This window comes from Ailuropoda melanoleuca, chromosome 9 (genome assembly GCF_002007445.2).
Source record: "Ailuropoda melanoleuca isolate Jingjing chromosome 9, ASM200744v2, whole genome shotgun sequence".
Classification (NCBI taxonomy): Eukaryota; Metazoa; Chordata; class Mammalia; order Carnivora; family Ursidae; genus Ailuropoda; species Ailuropoda melanoleuca.
In genome coordinates this window covers 4,721,455-4,739,759 of record NC_048226.1, presented here as the reverse complement: position 1 = coordinate 4,739,759, position 18,305 = coordinate 4,721,455, and the positions used below count along the sequence as shown (strand labels likewise).

Here is an 18,305-nt window from a genome sequence, read left to right as displayed (position 1 = left end):
GGGGAGTGGGAGAGGAAGATGCAGGCTCATAGCGGAGGAGCCTGATGTGGGGCTCGATCCCATAACGCCGGGATCACGCCCTGAGCCGAAGGCAGACGCTTAACCGCTGTGCCACCCAGGTGCCCCCTGGCTCATATTCTTATTTACAGATAGCTAAAACAGGAGATGGGTTTTAGAAGCTAATCCCGCTAGCTGAAGCGGATGCAAGTATGTTCACCCATTAAATAAATGAATTCCAAATGCATCCTATGAGTGGAAGGGTCAAAGGGTGAGCCGTTTTCATCAAGTGGTCATAGACGCAGCCCCAGGGCAGAGGCTTTGTGAGGCTGAGGTCCCCCAGGGCTGAACAAGCCACATGGGGCACCATGCAGGTGACCTCGGCCTTCCCCCCTCCCCCAACTCAACCCAGAATGGGGGCCCCCTCACTGGCTTTGATAGCTCTGCTCTACCTGCAGAGAACCGACCCTCCCCCTTTACTTCTCTCCAGGACTCCAGCTTCTGGTATCTTCACAGCTCTGAGCCCTCCAGTCCAGAGGCCGGAACAAAGCCAGCTCCGCCTGCAGCAGATTCACGGAGGCAGGCCCTGCGCTGAGCCCTTTGCTGCAGGGGGTCTGGGAACCACCACAGCCACGGCAGGTGTGGGCCACAGAGCAGAGCTGGGCCTTGCTTGGGCCCTGATCTGACTGCACGTGGTGGGGGGGGTCCTCATCGCCCTGTATCAGCTCCCGGCTGTGCACTGCTGGGAACCACAGCGGCTGTGGGGGTTGGCCTGTAAAGTCAGCCCACAAGGGAATGATTGTATCTGCTCAAAATGACTCTCGCGAGTCCCCTCCACAGCCCAGGAGGCAAGGACAGCGTCTGTCGCAGACCTGTGAGATGCGCCCGAGCTGAAGGCCCAGGGGCGCGAACCCTGCAGGCAGCAGCAGGAGCCCGCCTCCCACCGCCGCTCTGGACAGCTGGGCCCTCTCATCCATGGGCCGAGGGGCCACCACCCCGGCCAGGCCACGTCACCTCTCTGCACCCCTGTGCTCATCTGCAAAACAGGGGAGAGGGTGCAACCCTCACTCTTGGTTCCGAGGTCTGATTCCCCAAACACCTCACCACCACTCTCAACCCGTCACTGCGAGCCCCTGGCTGGAGCGCGCTGTAGCCCTCGTCTACACACTAAGGATTCTAAGTCAAGCTAGCGAACTTATATCCTTCAGAATGATGTGGAATGCCAGAGTTGTGGGCGATTTTTTTAAGTTTAAAATTCTTGTTTTTAGGATATTTAGAAGATTGTGCAACTGTCACCATTATCTAATTTTAGACCATTTTCTTCACCCCGGAAAACCCCAAACTCAGCAGCAGTCACTCCCCAGTCCCCATGTCCCTCATCCTCTGGCTACCACACCTCTCCTTTCTGTCTCTCTGGATTGGCCTGTTCCAACATTTCCCAGAAATGGAGTCCTACAGCGAGTGGCCTTTTGTGACTTCCCCTCAGCGTGCTGTCTGCAGGCCCCTCCACATTGTGCCGGGTGGCCGAGCCGCCATCCTCCCTCTGGCCGATGATGTTCCAGCACATGGACATGCCGCAGCGTGTTAGCCCTTGGTCAGCTGGTGGACAGCGGGCTTGTTCCACCAGGGCTTAGTGTGAATTGTTCGTGTATGCGTTTTGACACGTTGTTTTCAGTTCTGTTGGATAAATAACCGAGGAGTGCAACTGCTGGGCCACATAGTAACTCGAGGTTTGGCCTTTTGAGGAAGTGCCAGCTTTCTTTTCCAAAGAGGCTGCACCATTTTACATTCCCACCCTCGGTGTATGAGGGTTCAGATTTCTCCACATCCTCCCCGCAAACTGGGTAGTCTTTTTTTTTTTCTTTTTAGGTAATCTCTACCCCCAACGTGGGGCTTGAACTCAGCGCCAAGATCAAGAGCTGCATGCCAGGTGCCCCTAGTGTTTTTGGTTCTAGCCATCCTGGAGGGCGTGAAGTGATGAAGCCGGGTTCTGACTACACCGCGGACTCGTGCAAAGTGCAGGGTGGCAGGTGGCGGCTCGGGAGGAGGGGCCCCTGCCCCACCCGCTCCGCAAGTGTGCAGGTGCCCTGGTGTGTGCCCTCGGGCTCCAGCCACGCTCCCCGCCAGCAGCCACTCTGGCCACCTCTCAGGCCCAGCGTGCACATGCCAAGTGCACAGACTGCCCCTGAGAGGACAGAACGGAGGAGGGCGTGCAGGCCCCAGAAGCAGGCTCTGGCCATTCGGACAGGACGTTCTGGGTCCCAGGTGCCTGGAAGTTGGCCTGGCAGAGGGATGTAGGCTCTGTGGGCCCACAGCCGTGGCCCGTGGCCTTCTCATCCCTGGAGAAGGGCTCGGCTAGAGGAGGGCTGGGTGGGGCTGGGCCCCCTACAGCACTGGGCCCTGGCATCCACTTTTTAATTAAAAAGTGTGGTAAAACATACGCAATGTAAATTTTGCCATTTTACCATATTTAAGTGTACGATTCACTGGCAGTAAGTCCATTTGCATTTCTGTGCAGTTATCGCCACCATCCAACACCAAAACCTTTTCATCGTCCCAAACTGAAAGCGTACGTGTTCCACACGAACTCCCCGTGCCCTCCCCCAGCCCCCCGCAACCACTGTTCCACTTTCTGTCTCAGTCAACCGGCCTGTTTTAGGTCCCTTCGTGTAAGCGGCATCACAGATCTGTCCTTTGCGTCTGGCTTACGGCCTGGCACCCATTCTGCCCAAGTCCAGGGGTAGCGCGGGCAGAGCAAATCTGAACCACCTCACTGACTGGTTATACTTCCTCGAGGAAATGGAGCCCCAACAATGAACGAGCACATACAGAGGGCCGCGCTCTTCCTGCCTGGAGGAGGCCTGCATGTCCTTGCCCTCACACGCACAGTGGCCGCCTCCCTTCTCTGCTCTCACTCTGAAGCCCGCAGGGACCCCCCCCACCCCGCCTCCAGCACAGCACACAGGGCCTTAGGACCGGCCACAGCCCATTTTCTCAGTTGTATTTCCAACTTGCTTTTTCCCCACGCTGGGGCTGCGCCTTTTCTCAGTTCTGTGTTTTCCCAGGCGGTTCCCTCTGCCTGGAACACCCACCCTCTCCCTCGCCTGAGGGAAGGACACAACTCAAATATCGCCTTTGCAGAGCACACCTGGTCTCTAACCAAGCAGGTTAGCTACTCAGCCCCCTGTGCTCCCACAGCGCACGACCCCCTTCCCTCTACAAGTGTTCCTTCCGTTCCCCCACCAGTGGGGCCGCGTCTGTACACCTCTGACCTCATATCCCAGCAGCCAGCACGGCGCTTGGCACACAGCACTGCTCGGCAGGTGCTGGCTGAGAGAGCCGGGACCCCTAGCATCACCTCCTCCCCCCGCAGCTGCGGGACACCCGCTTCGCTCCCGAACCCCAGTGACTGGGCCCGCTGACAGAACCAGCCACGGCAGTCACACATCCCTGCACATCCTTCATTCACGCAAACTGACCGTGCCCTTGCTGACCGCCTGTGTCTCTCCACACGTGCTCCGTGCCAGGGCTCCTTCCACACTCTTGCTCCTGCCCCCCAGAAGCCCAGCCTCACACATGTGGGGCTGACCTTGGCACGGACTCAGCTCTCCCCATCAGACCACAGTTCTGTGTTATGCAGTTCACATTCCCAGGAGAAAAGTGCAGATCGGCTCATCCCAGGGAATGGATTTGGGACCCTGGGCCACACGTCCATCCCTGAGCCACCCGGCTGTGGCCAGGTGGGGCTGGCTACCTCACCCTTCCAGAGAAGGACGGGGGCAGGAGGCAGGGCCCGAGAAGGGATTGGGGCCGAGTCCCCACAGCCACGGCCTTTGAGAACATCCCTTACTCCCCTGGCCATGCCTCCTCCTCCGGCCTGGTCATCTCCTCCTCGACCACAGCACATTCTGTTCTGGAACACATCCTTCTGAGCACACACATGCCCAACAGTGGCCCCAAATGCATTACTCACCTTCGCTACTTTGCCGTTTGCTGTGTTTCTTGCTTCTTCCTTTTCAATCTCTCCAAATCTTTCTCTTGTGTTTTGAATCTCTGTGATGCCAAAACAAGTTCCTGAATGTTCTCTCCCCTCCGTGCTGAGTCTCCATCGCCTTTGCCTGGAGCCAAACTGGAGCAGATCCTGTGCTGATGTCAGTGTAAATTACTGATGGTCTTCGGGTCCTCCTAGGGGTTCTCTGGGGCTTCTTCCTGGAGCAGCTGAGAGAACCCCAGGCGTTCCTCGCCGGGGACTGTGCAGGTTCCCAAAGGAGCATTCTGGAAACCAAAGGTGAGGCTTTGTAGCTGTCCCACAAATCGGAAGCACAGCCGGCATATGCGGGCAGGGGCCACACAGACACAATACGACTGTTGAGACAGCGCTGCACAACCAATGCTGCTCGGAGTGCGTGGAGGGCAGGGACTCTCGGGGTGGCTCACAGACTCGCACAACTTACTCGAAATGCAAATTCTCGAGCTGCACCTCAAACGTGAGGTGGCTTTTGATTGTGGTGACGTGGCCAGGTGGAACCACAGTCCCCGGAGTTCATCTCCCCGTATGTTTCCAGGTAGAGTGAGCCACAAGAGTCGTTTTCGGGTGAGATTTGGAGGAAGTGAGCTGGCAGCCATTTTTTCTGAGCGCTTGGGCCCTGGGGCAGGTGTAGCTCGCACGGGCGCTTCTCTGCGCAGCTGCTCTACCTTCCGTGATCGCGTCACTGCTCGGCCACAGGTGTGTTCGGCTCCGTGGCGAAGGGCGCCGGCTGCTCCTGCCGGAGACCCAAGCATCAGGACTGCGGACAGCTAGAACTGACCCGGCTCTCCCCTCTTCCGCCCACCGTCCCTTCCCGGCTACCTGCCCCGGGGCCCCGGGCTCCAGCTCCCCCGATACACAAGGTCAAGTCTGTGTGTGCGTGTGTGAAGGATCTCCTGCTGGCCTGTTCCTCATTGGAGCCTGGCTAATACTCCTACGGATCGGAAACCCCAGGGGTGGAGCTCAGCAGTCGGGTTTAACCAGTCCTCTAGGTGATCCAGACACGTGAAATTTTGAGAACCATTGATGGACGGAAACTTTTTATAGTTATGTGGGCCTAGAACCTACCTTTTTACAACTACATAAGGACAGTTTTAATGTACCTGAATTTCCCAGAAATGCAACTACTATATAAAACCAGGGAAAAGAGTGCATTCTTTTGTTCAGAACTTTCCAAAGCGTTTTTGTAATTTAAGTAAACTCTACCCTCAACATGGGGCTCAAACTCATGACCCCAAATTCAAGAGTAGCAAGCTCCACCGACCCAGGCAGCCAGGTGCCCCTTAGCAGTTCAGAAAAATCACGTCATGGACTCTCTGGTGTATGGCACGAATACAGCACACCTGTATCGGTCTATAGTTGCAGCTGTCCTGTTCTCGATTTTATAAACAGCGCAAACATCGGATTACACCCCATGCAGAAGTGTGAACATTTATGTATGTAAATACGTTATTTTGTATTTATACTGGTTTTGAAATTGTAAGTAATCAATTTTCCCTGTGAAATTTTATTTCAGGATAGTAAAGGGGTGTTCACAGAAGGCATGTTGGGGCTGACAGTGCTGAGGGACACTGTCTTGTATTAATAACTGAGCTTCAGCGAGTGTGTCTGTGTGTGTGTCTATGAGCACAGCTTCTGGGCCACATTTTGGTATCATTATAGGAATTGGCTAGTTCCCCAGAATTTTTTAAATGAGTGTTTCTAATTGGGACACCTGAGTGGCTTAGTCAGTCAAGCTTCTGACTTTGGCTCAGGTCATGATCTCAGGGTCCTGGGATGGAGCCCTGCATCGGGCTCTGTGCTCTGTGGGGAACATGCTTCTCCCTCTCTCTTCATCCCTCCCCCTGCTTGTGCTCTTTCTCTCTCAAATAAATGAAATCTTAAAAAAAAAAAAAAAGAAAATGTCTCAGGGCGCCTGGGTGGCACAGCGGTTGGGCATCTGCCTTCGGCTCAGGGCGTGATCCCGGCGTTGTGGGATCGAGCCCCACATCAGGCTCTTCCGCTATGAGCCTGCTTCTTCCTCTCCCACTCCCCCTGCTTGTGTTCCCTCTCTCGCTGGCTGTCTCTACTCTGTCGAATAAATAAAATCTTTAAAAAAAAAAAAAAAGAAAAAAAGAAAATGTCTCTACCATGGGGATTTACTGTTCTTTAAAAGTTTGAAAAAAAGTGTACCCACAAAATTGCCCCACCCCCAACATCCTTTCTGGTTTACTTACTCCTTCAAGTTTTTCTTTCTTGAGTATTGGAGAATTCAGATTTTCTACTAAAATGTAGTTTACAATGTCAGTTTTTAAGAAATTAACTATCTTGAGCTTTTCAAATTAACATATAATTTTACACGTTTTCTTATAATCTTCGTTGTTTTCCTTTTTTTTTTTTTTTTTTTTTTTTTTTCCCTTTTTCTTGCTTAATTCGTTGAGGTTTAGATGTGGTGCCAGTCGTCTGTTTGTCCTCAGTTCCACGCCGGTTCCAACCCTCTGCTGTACTGCAGGTGCAGACCCCCCCCCCCCCCCCCCCCCGCACCTCCCAGGCTCCCCAGCTGGCGAGCTCCTGTCACATCTGGTCCTTGGTGCAGGCCAGTACTGGAGGGCCGAAGGAAAGGAGCTGGGGGACTTCTCCGGTCTCTGTACTTCCTGCCGTCTTCAGCTGTGTCCTCTGCAGTCCCAGCTACTGCACCACAGTCCCAGCCCCAGCCTGCAGGACTGCTGTGCTCCCCTTCCCACTGGGAGGCCCCACTCTTCAGCTCTAGTCACACCCACACCCCACCCCTCTGTCCCTCTGGGTAACTTCCCGCTGTTGCTCTTCTCTCATGGGCCCCACCTTGCCCTGCACCCCTTTCAGATGCCTCCTAACTGAATTCCTGCAGCTGAAATACTGGCTGTGGGTTCAGTCCTTCTGGCTGGACCTCGACTGACTGACACGCATTTTATCACTATTTTTCAGCAAAGCAGCTTTTGAATTCGTGCATCAATTCTACTATTTTCTAAATGACTCATTTCTGCTTCTATTTGGTGAAATAATATAGCTCAGCCAGTGGTATGCTGTAGTATTTGCCAATTTCTGTGGGTAAGTATTTCCATCACAGCCAACTGTCAGTGTGACGTCACTAACAGGAGGACAGAAGGAAGGCTTCAGAAAATGGTAAAAACAATCACATCTTCAAACCGAGTATTTGAAATTAAACTTCTCCAATATGTAACACTCCCTCAACTTCATTGTTAAATAAGAAAATCACTTCATTTGAAAATTTCTCAGGTTTTTCTCACTTCAAAATAATTCCTAGCTGCTATGAATTAACTTGTGCCCTGCCCCAAATTCTTATGTTGAAACCCTAACCCCCGAAGTGACAGTATTTGGAGATACAGCCTTTAAGAGGTAAATAAGGTTAAATGAGGTCATGAGGGTGGGGCTCCAAACCGAAAGGACTGGTGTCCTTCTAAGAGAAACAGAGACCAGAGCTCTCTCCGCAAGGACACAAAGAGGCCCCGTGAGCACACAGATGATGGTTCCCACAAGCCAGGAGAAGAGGCCTCAGAAGGAAACTTGCTGGCACCTGGATCTTGGATTTTCAGCCTCCAGGACTGTGAGAAAGTGAGTTCTGTTGTGTGGGCCCCCAGTCTGTGGTGTTCTATTAGGGCGGCCTGAGCTGATGAATACAAGCATGCCCACTGACGGCCAGCAAACCGAGCCCATCATGGTCACAGAGCTTGTCTGGGTGACGAAAACATTTTGGAATTAGAAGTGCTGATGGTTGTGCAACACTGTGAATGCATTTAATTCTACAGAATTGTACACTTAAAAATGAAAAGACAGGCAAAGTGTTACATATATTTTAACCACAATCTTTAAAAATTAATAATATACCCAAACCACCAAATCGTATACTTTCAGTGGGTGAATTGTGTGGTGTGTGAATTATATGTAAGGTGTGTGAATTATAGCTCAAAATTATTTTTTAAGACTCAGAGCCCAGGGGCGCCTGGGTGGCACAGCGGTTGAGCGTCTGCCTTCGGCTCAGGGCGTGGTCCCAGCATTCTGGGATCGAGCCCCACATCAGGCTCTTCTGCTATGAGCCTGCTTCTTCCTCTCCCACTCCCCCTGCTTGTGTTCCCTCTCTCGCTGGCTGTCTCTATCTCTGTCAAATAAATAAAAAAATCTTTAAAAAAAAAAAAAAAAAGACTCAGAGCCCAAACTGGCGAGTAATCAAATAATTTCAAAAGCAAACTTGCTGAAAATTCCTTAACAAATGTTGACAGTGAGAAAGTCTGTGTAAAAGGAATGCAGGTACACTTTACTATTTGCTACGGGCCACCAAAAAGAACTGTCCCTTGGGTCTCCTCCCCTGGGAGGGCAGGGACAGGTGTGGGAAAGCACCACCCTGGCCCTGGCTGTGTCCCAGTGTGAACCACCCAAGAAGGGAGCGGTCCAGTCTCTGCTGCAGGGGTACTGGTGAGAATGCCTATCTCCCCACCCCGGCTAGTCTCATCTTTAGAAAAATTTGCCCCCAAATGTTTAAATACATGAAGAGTCTCGATTTCACAAATCCAGGAAGTAAAGACGAAAACGACAAGTAATGATTTTTCACTTATCAGACTGCCAAAGGTCAAAAAGCCACTAGGGACCCTTGGCTGGTGAGGGAAGAGAAACAGACAGACCCATCACTGCTGCTGTCACAAATGGCACATCTCCGGGGAGGACACACTGGCAGTATTTAGAGAACCTAAAAATGCACGTATCCTCTGCCTTAGCGATTTTAATTTTAGAAATTTATCCTACAGGCTTTTGTTCCCGGGTACAAACGTTGTTCACACTATTTGTAACAGCAAAAGATCAACTGTCATTTAACAGGAGACTGGATGTACAAATTATGGTCGACTGCACACCAGTCCCATGCACCACCAGGAGCAGGAACCACGCTGTTGCCTTGTGTCTCCTGGACTGGGTCATCATGTCACCTTGATCAGCTGTCCAAGCAATGTTTTACAATTTGGCAACTTGATAGGTAAAAAAGGGCAATACCCTTGTTTTATGTTATTTCCTTCATTGCTACTGGGGTTGACTTCTTTTTTCATGCTTATTGGCCCTTGTACATTTTGAGTTCTGTAAAGAAGTTCACAAAACGAGTTTTCATTTGTTGGTTTTTTTGATTTTCACTGATGTTGTGAATACAGACAGGGATAAAGCACTGTCACTCTACACGTGGGGGAAATGGGGCTCTCGGATCTAACAGGAGCTATGCATCCTGTTTTTTAATACATCACTTCTCACTTTTCCAACAACCCTGAGAGGTAGCTCTTACTATTCTCACCTTACAAATAAAGAACCCGGGGTAGGAGAAGCTGGCGGACTTGCCCAAGGCCACTTGGCTGGTAACAGGGACCGAAGTCGGTACCTTGGCTCTCTAGTAGCTCCTCCTCTTCTTTGAGGCCTGGGCAGAAAGACGCTGGAGTCAGCAGGCCGCGCGGAGGTCCACCCAGTCCCACACGTGCAGGGAGGCATCACTTGCTGCCGATAACAAAGTCCGTGGTTTGTGGGGGTGCCAAGTGTGGGTAGTAACCAGTGCGGCAGTGTCTATCTGACTGCCCTCCAGGAAGATGTGACCTCTGTGAGTGAAGAGAGGGTCTACCTGGCTCCCCACTCCATCCCAAGATGTGGCATCGTAGACCTGGACTGTCCCATCAAAACCTAAGGAAGAATGAGAAAAGAGAGGATTGACATTGAATCTCTAAAGTAATTTTTATTGTTTGTTTGTTTTTTAAGTTATCTCTATGCCCAACAAGGGGCTTGAACTCACGACCCTGAGATCAAGAGTCCACACTCCAACTGAGTCAGCCAGGCATCCCTGAAGTAATTTTTATAGTTTGCTCTCTGGTACCAAAACAGGCTATAGAATGAGAAATCAAATAATAACAAGATGCTTAAGGCCAGGGGCGCCTGGCTGGCTCAGCCTGTACAGCATCTGACTCTTGATCTTGGGGTCATGGAGCTGAGCCCCATATTAGGTGGCAATTACCTAAAAAAGAAAAAAGATGCGTAAAGCCAGCTGAAGGGCACGTGAGCTCTGCCCTCGATGTCGGCAGCTGTCGACTCCACTGAGCAGGTGACGGTGTACTTCCGCTGTTCATCTGTTACATGCCAGGCCTAAGGCCAATCCTGGACAGGCATTCTTTTAATCCAAATGCATGAAATAGGTACTATTATTTTCCTTGGGAAACTGAGGCATAAGAGACTCAAAACTTTTCCACTTGCCTCAAATTCTAATCCCTCTGCATCTGGATCCCTCTCAGCAGATGGTCTTGCCCCCTGCTTGATGGGGGAAACAGAAGCCCTTACAGAGGGGCACCCGCATGTCCCCCCACGACCTGGCTACACCCACACTCTGTCCTGTTGTCTTCTTGCTACCAAAGAGACAGTTCCTCCACCAAGCTTGATTCTTTTCTCCTGCTCTTTTTGGATCCTGCCATTTTCAATGATCTTTTCTTACTCTCGACTATTCTTCCAACCTCTCCCCTTCCATGGGTCCTTCCCATTGACTTCTGGATGCCCTCATTATTAGATACCCTCCTTCAGCTAGAAACTGCTGTGCCAGACCCAGGAGCCTGCTGACCTAGCAGCTTGCTAGAATTCGAAAAGCAAGCAGACCAAGAAGCATTTTTGTGATCCTCTCACCTCTTCCTGGTACAGCTCGGTGACCGTCCTAGAGCCCCACTAGCTACAGGCCTCTCGACCAACCTCAGCACTGCATTCCTGCTCAGGTAGGAAAGGCCTGCTACCAAGGTGAAAATTTAGTAGCTAGAACCGGGAAGGGCCTGCCGTGGAAGAACCTGGAGGGAGTTGATCTGGAGCTTCTCCGAGAGCGACTTTCACTTCTGGGGCCAGATGTATCATGGGGCTGCAGGCTCCCATAGTCCCCTGGGAGAGAGATCAAGTAACAGACCCAAAATGCTGTTCAGCTGTACCTGAAATGGCCAAGCAGCCGTCCAGGCCTGGAGCCCAAGTCACTCGCAGCAGCTCTGGGTCAGGGCTGGGTGCAGACACTGAGCACTGGATGGAGCTCACAGGATGGCCGAGGTCCCGGGGATCAAGAAGGCAGAGCTGCCCGTTGGAGCCAAGGCTGGCAATGCTGGGCCCAGGGCCCCGGCCCCCCACGTCAGCACACCACCTCCCGCCAGCAGCTCCAGGGCAGGGGCTGAGATTCTCTGATGGCGCCCACTTCTGGCGGATGTCAACGAGCCCCAGCCGGCCAGAGGTGCAGCAGAAGGCAAAAGTGTCTGCGTCCAGGACCTGTAGGCTACTCAGCTCCTCACTGTCGCTGACCCCTGCAACACAGAGGGTGACACAGAAAAGCTGCTGGAGTCACAGGAGTCTGGCCGGTCGCACGGCTGCAAGGGCTGACCGGCTGCGGTACCTGAGGTGTACGTGGTCTTCTGTGATTCCAGATCCACGACGTTCAGACTGCTGAGCCTCACCCCGTGGAGGACTCCGGGTGCCATCGAAGAGAAGATGGCCACCCTGGGCCAGAGACCGCCCTCCTTCTCCTGCACGGCAATGCTGCTGACAGCCTGAATGACATCTGGAGGAAAGCACAAGAGGCTGAAATCTGGAATGCTGATGAAGCCCTGAAACATCACGAGGTGAAGGTCAGCCAGCAGCTTTCCCTCGTACATTTAGGTCAAGGAAGAAAGGGGGCTGACAGCTGGCAAGAGAGGACGTGAGACATAAACATTCTGGATTATGTTCACATTTCTGAAACTGTCAGAAGCAATTTGTCTTACAGTTTTGCAAATGGGAGGTGATGAATCATAGCAGGCATCTCAAAACCCCAAAAGCAGTTCTGGCTTCTTATAGTTTCGCAAAGAACAAATAAAGATAGAAAAAAGCAAAGAACGCCCCGAGGATGTCACTTACACCTTAAGTGAAAATAACAGGTACAGAGTTCATGAACTAATAGTATTTGTTCAAACACGTGTTCCAGGACCTCAAGCCATCTGTGGACGCCTAGCAGGAAAAGGTCACGACGCCAAAGTCTCCAAATGGAAACTGGGCAGCAGGGTCCACGTCGCTGTTGCACCGAACGGAGGAAAGACACGCCTGACCTCAAGACGGATCCAGTTTTGGTGCATGTGCTCAGCCTGCTTGGTTCTCACCTCTGCGTTCTACACGGGAGGCTTCTCTTAGTGGCAGCCGTTTAGAGCACAGCTCGGAACAAGTGGTTTGCTGTACAAACTACTTAATGGGAGATGCATATTTCCATTTTATATTTTCTTGCTCCAAGCAACCATCTTTCAAAAAAGGTACCAAGGCACATCAATGGAGAAAGGTCAGGCTCTCTGAAAATGGTGCTGAGACAACTGGATATTTACATGCAAAAAGGTGACTTCACACTGCACACAAAGGGTAACTCTAAAGATATCACAGGCTTAAATGCTGGCATGAAAACAATAAAACTTTGGGGGGAAAAAAGAAAACAAAGCATAGGGGAAAAATCTGTGGGTTAGGTAAAGATTTCTTAAATATGACACCAAGAGTATAGTTCTTATGAGAAAACACTGACAAACTGGACCTCACCAAAATGTAGAACTTTTATGCTTCAAAAAACACTATTAAGAAAACGAAAAGACAGTAACAGACTGTAAAAATATTAGCAAAACACATATAGGATTAAAAATAGAGCTACTCTATGACCCAGTAATTGCACTACTGGGTATTTACCCAAAGGATACAGACATAGTGATCTGAAGGGGCACCTGCACCCCAATGTTCATAGAAGCAATGGCCACAATAGCCAAACTATGGAAAGAGCCCAGATGTCCATCGACACATGAATGGATAAAGAAGATGTGGTATATATATATAAATGGAATATTACTCAGCCATCAAAAAAATGTAATCTTACCATTTCTAATGACATGGATGGAACTAGAGGGTATTATGCTAAGTGAAATAAGTCAATCAGAGAAAGATAATTATCGGATGATTTCACTCATATGCGGAATTTAAGAAACAAACAGAGGATCATAGAGGAAGGGAGGGCAAAATAAAACAAGACAAAATCCAGAGGGAGACAAACCATAAGAGACTTTTAATTCTAGGAAACAAACTGAGGGTTGCTGGAGGGGAGGGGGTTGGGGGATGGGGTACCTGAGGGATGGGCACTGAGGAGGGCATGTGTGTAATGAGCACTGCGTATTATATGCAATTGATGAATCCCTGAACTCTACCTCTGAAACTAATAATATACTGTATGTCAATTAATTGAATTTAAATAAGATAAAATAAACACATATAGGACAAATCTAGAATGTATAGAGGACTCTTAAAGATGAAAAAGTCAATCAAAAAACGGGCAAAATATGTGATCAAATATAAGCACCAAGAAAAAAGGAGCGTCTGTGTTTCTGCTGGCTGCTGTAATCCCCGAACCTTGCTCATTGCCTGACACATCAGAAGCGCACAGTGAGTATTTGCGACTGAATGAGATATTAGCTGCTGCTACAAATCACAGTACTAATAATAATCGTAAATGTTCCCTTTTTCTTTTAAAGTAGGCTCCACACCCAATATGGGGCTCAAACTCCCAACGCCAGCATCAGGAGTCCCATGCTCTGCCGACTGAGCCAGCCCATAATGTTCCCTATCATCTGCCTCCAGGAACCAGTTCTAAGCAAAATGGAGGCCCAGACCACGCTGCTGCTCAGTAAACAGCCTTCACGTGCACTGAGATCACTTATCATCGTCTAACTACAGCTACCAGCAGACGTGGTTCCGAGGAGACCCTGAAGTCGGACCAGACTCGCGTCTAAGTCGTGCTACTATCTTTGTGTCTTTCAACAACCTAGCCTCTCTGGGACAGTCTGTTCTCAGACTCCTGAGAATTTAATGAGATCAAGCATGGAAAGTCCTTGGTACAGTGCCTGGAGTACAATATGCTTGTTAATATTACTGTTACCATGTAGTACAGATTATCGATTAATCTGAACAAGTATCTACTAAATGTACAGTGAAAGCAGAACATCATAGGGCCTGGGATGGCATGCTGCCTCAGCCTGCGGGGGTGGGAAAAAACAACAAACTCTCTCACGAAGATCTGCAGAGGCATTTCACTGAAGATCTATGAATGGCTAATAAGCACAGGAAAGATGCTCAATATCATTAGTTATTAAAAAGATGTAAATGAAAAGCACAATGAGAAACAATTTCACGCTCATTAGGATGCTTTAATAAATGTTGATGAGGACTGTGGGAAAATAGAAACCCTCATACATTGTTGGTGGGAATGTAAATAATGAAGCCAGTCTGGAAGTTTGGAAATTTCTTAAAAAAAAAAAAAAAATCCAACATAAATTTACCATATGACCCAGCAATTTCACTCCTAAGTGTCTATCCGAGGGAAATGAAAACATATGTCCCCACTAAGACTTGTGCACGATAAGAGCCAGAAGTCAGGCCCATCAGCCGGTGAAAGGAGAGGCAAATGCAGTGTGTCCACACAGTGGAATATTATTTAGCCACACGAAGGAACTAGTGATGCACCCTGACCGTGCCTGGGGAACCAGATGCCCTCTCATGGTACGACAGGGCAGACCTCGAAGTGTTATGCCGAGTGAAAGAAGCCACATACAAGAGACCACACACTGTATGACAGGAAATGTTCACAAGAGGCAATCTATTACAGAGACAGAAAGGAGATTAGTGGGGCAGGGTGCAGGCATGGGGAGGAACGGGAAAGGGCACAACAGATCTTACCGGGGTTATGAAAATGTTCTCAAACTGGCTTACAGTGATGGCTGCACAACTTGTTAAATGTACTAGAAATCACTCAACTGTACACATAAAATGTGTGAATTTCAATAAAATTATAAAAAAATCAACAATCATAACTACAAGTCAATGATACAAAATGTATGCTGCAGCATTAGACAACTGACGAAGAAGAAACAAGAGGAAAGCCCTTTGAGTCAGTGATCTTGCAAAGCCAACGAGCACAAGAACTGCCTCTCTGGACCAGTGAGGCCTGGGGAGAAGCTGGCAGCTGCCAGCCGGGTCCTTGGAGGCATCCGAGTGAGGCGGTGTGGGGACCGGGGCGGAGGATCCCACAAGCAGAGGGGCAGTTCCCAGAGTGGTGGCCTGTGCCTCTGAGGCACACCTGCATTCTGGCCAACAATGCCCTAACTGAAGGAGGGATGGAAGGGGCTGGATCAGGGCTGCCCGCTCTTGGTGCCTGCCTGGCAAGGGAACCCGCAAACCCACTGCTGGAGGGAAGGCTATTCCGCATGAACGAACGTCCCTTCCCTCCCGAAGGGAACAGGATTAACACCCCCTGCTCCTTCTCCCGTTCCCCCTTACGGAGTAGAGTGACTTCATGAAGAGGGAGACTGGTAGGCTGAGCCTCTTGCTCCCTCATTATTTTCCAGCCCTGAGACCAGCATGCCTGAAAAGTGAGGTGACCTCTTTGCCACCGCCTCCTCCCCGAGATGAGCTCACCTGGGTGCCCTAGCTCTGCCCTAGCTATGCCCCTGCCCGGGGGAGAGGCACGGAGTAGGGCAGGAGCTCCGCCTGTGACTGGGTGGGTGAAGGGAATTCCTGAAGGCACAGGAAGCTCCACCCGGGAGCTGAACGCCATGCCGCGGTTGCTAACTCATCTCTGCCCACTTTACAGTAGGTACTGCATTCTAATTCCCACCTGGCCCTGTGACTACTCCTTAACTGGCTTAGATGAGGGGGCAGGGGTGTATGGGTATTGGGCTTTCCCACAACCCCGCTCCACCAAGTCAAATTCACTCACCACTGTCCTCTGTGACCTGCCACACATGCAGGTAAGAACCCGGAAGACCAGTAGTGACCAGCAACCTATTCATAACAGACAGGAATATCAGTCCAGAGAGCGGGGAGCTCACCCACATACCCCCCGGCCTTTTCCCTTCCCAGCCCACTCAGCTTGGGATCCCTCCACTCCCCATACTGGGAAGCTTCCTGCAGGAAGAGATCATCGAGACCGGTCACGCTCATTTCATGGAGGAGGAGCAGGCTCCCTCCACCTGAGGGACCTGCAGAGCTCAGGGAGGCTCACGGGACTGAGCCCAGGCTTCCACGGGGCACGATGCATCCTAGCGAGGACACAGCGTGAAGCCTGGACACACAACCCTCACCCGGACACTCTCAGCCTCTGCCAACCGGGGCTACTGGTCCCCACTACCCACCACCAGTTCTTTGAGAAACTAAGGGCATCCTTCTACTCTATACTCCTCAGAACAACTCCAGCGATCTGGGGGTTACACTAGTCCAAAGGTCTGTCGTCTGTGAGGGACCATCAAACTACCAAACAATGAGGGTTTTTTTTGTTTTTTTATTCCAAATCTGGGGGGGGGGGTGCCTGCGTGTTGAGGGGGTAGGGGCAGAGGTGGTGATAAAGAGGCAGGATACCCCTGACAGCTCCAGCTACTCCACCCAGAATGGAAGGTCTGGGTCACAGAGCTGACCATACCTGGTGTCTGGCACGTGCTTCAGATCGAAGACAGATGTGTCTGAAAACCCTCCGTGGCACACCTTGAAATCTCTTTCTGGGCATAAGCCCTAAAATACAAAGGGGTGGCCCATCAGAGAGCCTGCTTTCCAAAGGAACATTTCCGACGAGTTCTAGGTCAGACGCCAGCATGAAGGCCCCTTGGCTGCAACAGATGCTTCTCCCTGCCGGGCCTCAGTGCGCAACCCTTGTGAACAGTGGTCTCAGCTACCTACACAGACAGCTTCCCTTCCTTCCTGCACATCCAAAACCCTTCTCCGAACCTTTCCCCGGGTCCTTTCACTAGAGTACAAGTGTTACACTCCAGGCCTTCTTAGAGGAGTCACAGAAGCTTCATAGCTTCATTGGAGACAGCTGGAACCTATCAGTCAACTAACCCATCCCCCATTCCTCCCCCACCTCCCACTGGAAGTCAGGTGGGTTCTCCTAGCAATAAAAATGTAACAACCACCAATTATCCAGTGTCCGCTGTGTCAGGCGCTGTGTTCAGTGCTTTATCTACTTTATCACACTGAATTCTTACACCACCCTGTCACGTATATACTGTAATGACTCCTAGAGTGACAAAACAAAGGCACAGGGAACTTAAGCACCTTTTCCAAGGTCACACAGGGATTATGCTGTGGATCTGAACCCAAGTCTGTCTAACCAAAGTTCACGCTCTGAGCCACTAGACTCCACTCTTTCCATGTGAGGAACTGGCAACAGAGGGAAAGGAGGTAGCCGCAAGAAAAAAGAGGAAAGGCCAGGTGAGATAGGAGATAAATAAAGTATCTTCTCAAGGCTCAGTCTGGGTGAGTGAGCTCCTGGCTCAAGCTTGAGTGGTGGGGATCCGGGAGATCAAGAGCACTAGGCAGGAAAATCCCCCCAAAGGCAACAAAGGCCAGGCTGTCTTCAGACAAGTCTGAGTGATTTTACAGCAACATCACGTAGCTACCCACTCTTTTCTTCTTCACGTTTTCTTTTCTTGGCTTCTGAGATGCTGCCCTTTTCTGAGACTCCTGCTTCACAGACTGTTCCTTCTTAGCGTTTGTTGTGAGTCCATCTTCCTCTAACCATTCCTGAAATAAACTCCCTAAGGTTTGGTCTTTAGACATCGTCTGCTTCTATTCCTTATATGTGACACTGTCATCTTAGGTGATCTTAACCATTCTAAGGGCTTCAACCACCCTCTATACCCTAATGGCTCCCTAAGCCAAAATCTATTTTTGATTAAGTAAAACTGGCCACTTCCTCTAGGAGCCCTCTGTAAACCTCAGACATCTTGTAGCACTTATCTCTGTGCATCCCTGCCTCCCCGTGAGACATGCAGAGCAGGATCAGTGCTTGTCCCTCTCTCTGTCTAGTATCCAGGACAATACCTAGCAGACAGAGGCACTCTCTAAAGGTTTAATAAATGGATAAAAAGTAGAGACAAATACTCAGCGTTTATATTTCAAGTTACCTGGTTTTCTTTTACAGAAAGTCTGAGAGGTAATATCAGATGAAGAATCTCATTTTTTTTCAGGCTTTCATAGCCAGCAACAAAGACTCCTGGAAAAAGAAGCAGAAGTAGCTGTGACAAACTGCTAGAAAGATCCTGGACCGAGGCTGGGTCTAGAAATCTCACCAAAACCTCCAAAGCAAAGATAAATTCCTTCACCATTGGTATGCAGGCTTGTGTTGGGGAATGGAAAGGATCTAGATCTTACTGGGAGGAATGTTAAGTGCTGACAGGGTGGAAATTGCTACAAGACCAAGAGGAGGGGGCCTCAGACT

The 18,305-nt window shown here is 50.3% G+C and overlaps 1 protein-coding gene across 12 annotated transcripts in view; it reads right to left on the bottom strand.

Moving 5' to 3' along the window:
* WDR73 (WD repeat domain 73) overlaps nt 1-18,305 on the bottom strand; it is a 33,711-nt gene that overhangs the window by 14,556 nt on the left and 850 nt on the right. The window contains exons 3-11 of one of the 12 annotated variants that reach the window (XR_004627669.1): nt 17,992-18,080; nt 16,509-16,597; nt 15,810-15,874; nt 11,433-11,597; nt 10,984-11,343; nt 9,651-9,709; nt 9,333-9,529; nt 3,971-4,760; nt 18-1,674 (exon numbers count right to left, since the gene is read on the bottom strand). Coding sequence is in view for 6 of the 12 variants with exons in the window: in XM_034667848.1 (XP_034523739.1) it covers nt 4,541-4,760; nt 9,333-9,529; nt 9,651-9,709; nt 10,984-11,343; nt 11,433-11,597; nt 15,810-15,874; nt 16,509-16,597; nt 17,992-18,080 (1,244 nt within the window). In the remaining 6 variants the exon portion in view is untranslated. Of the gene's footprint in view, nt 1-17; nt 4,761-8,761; nt 9,710-10,983; nt 11,344-11,432; nt 11,598-15,809; nt 15,875-16,508; nt 16,598-17,991; nt 18,081-18,305 lie in introns of those variants that run through there. The other 11 variants (XR_004627670.1, XR_004627668.1, XR_004627667.1 and 8 more) reach the window with 11 other exon arrangements.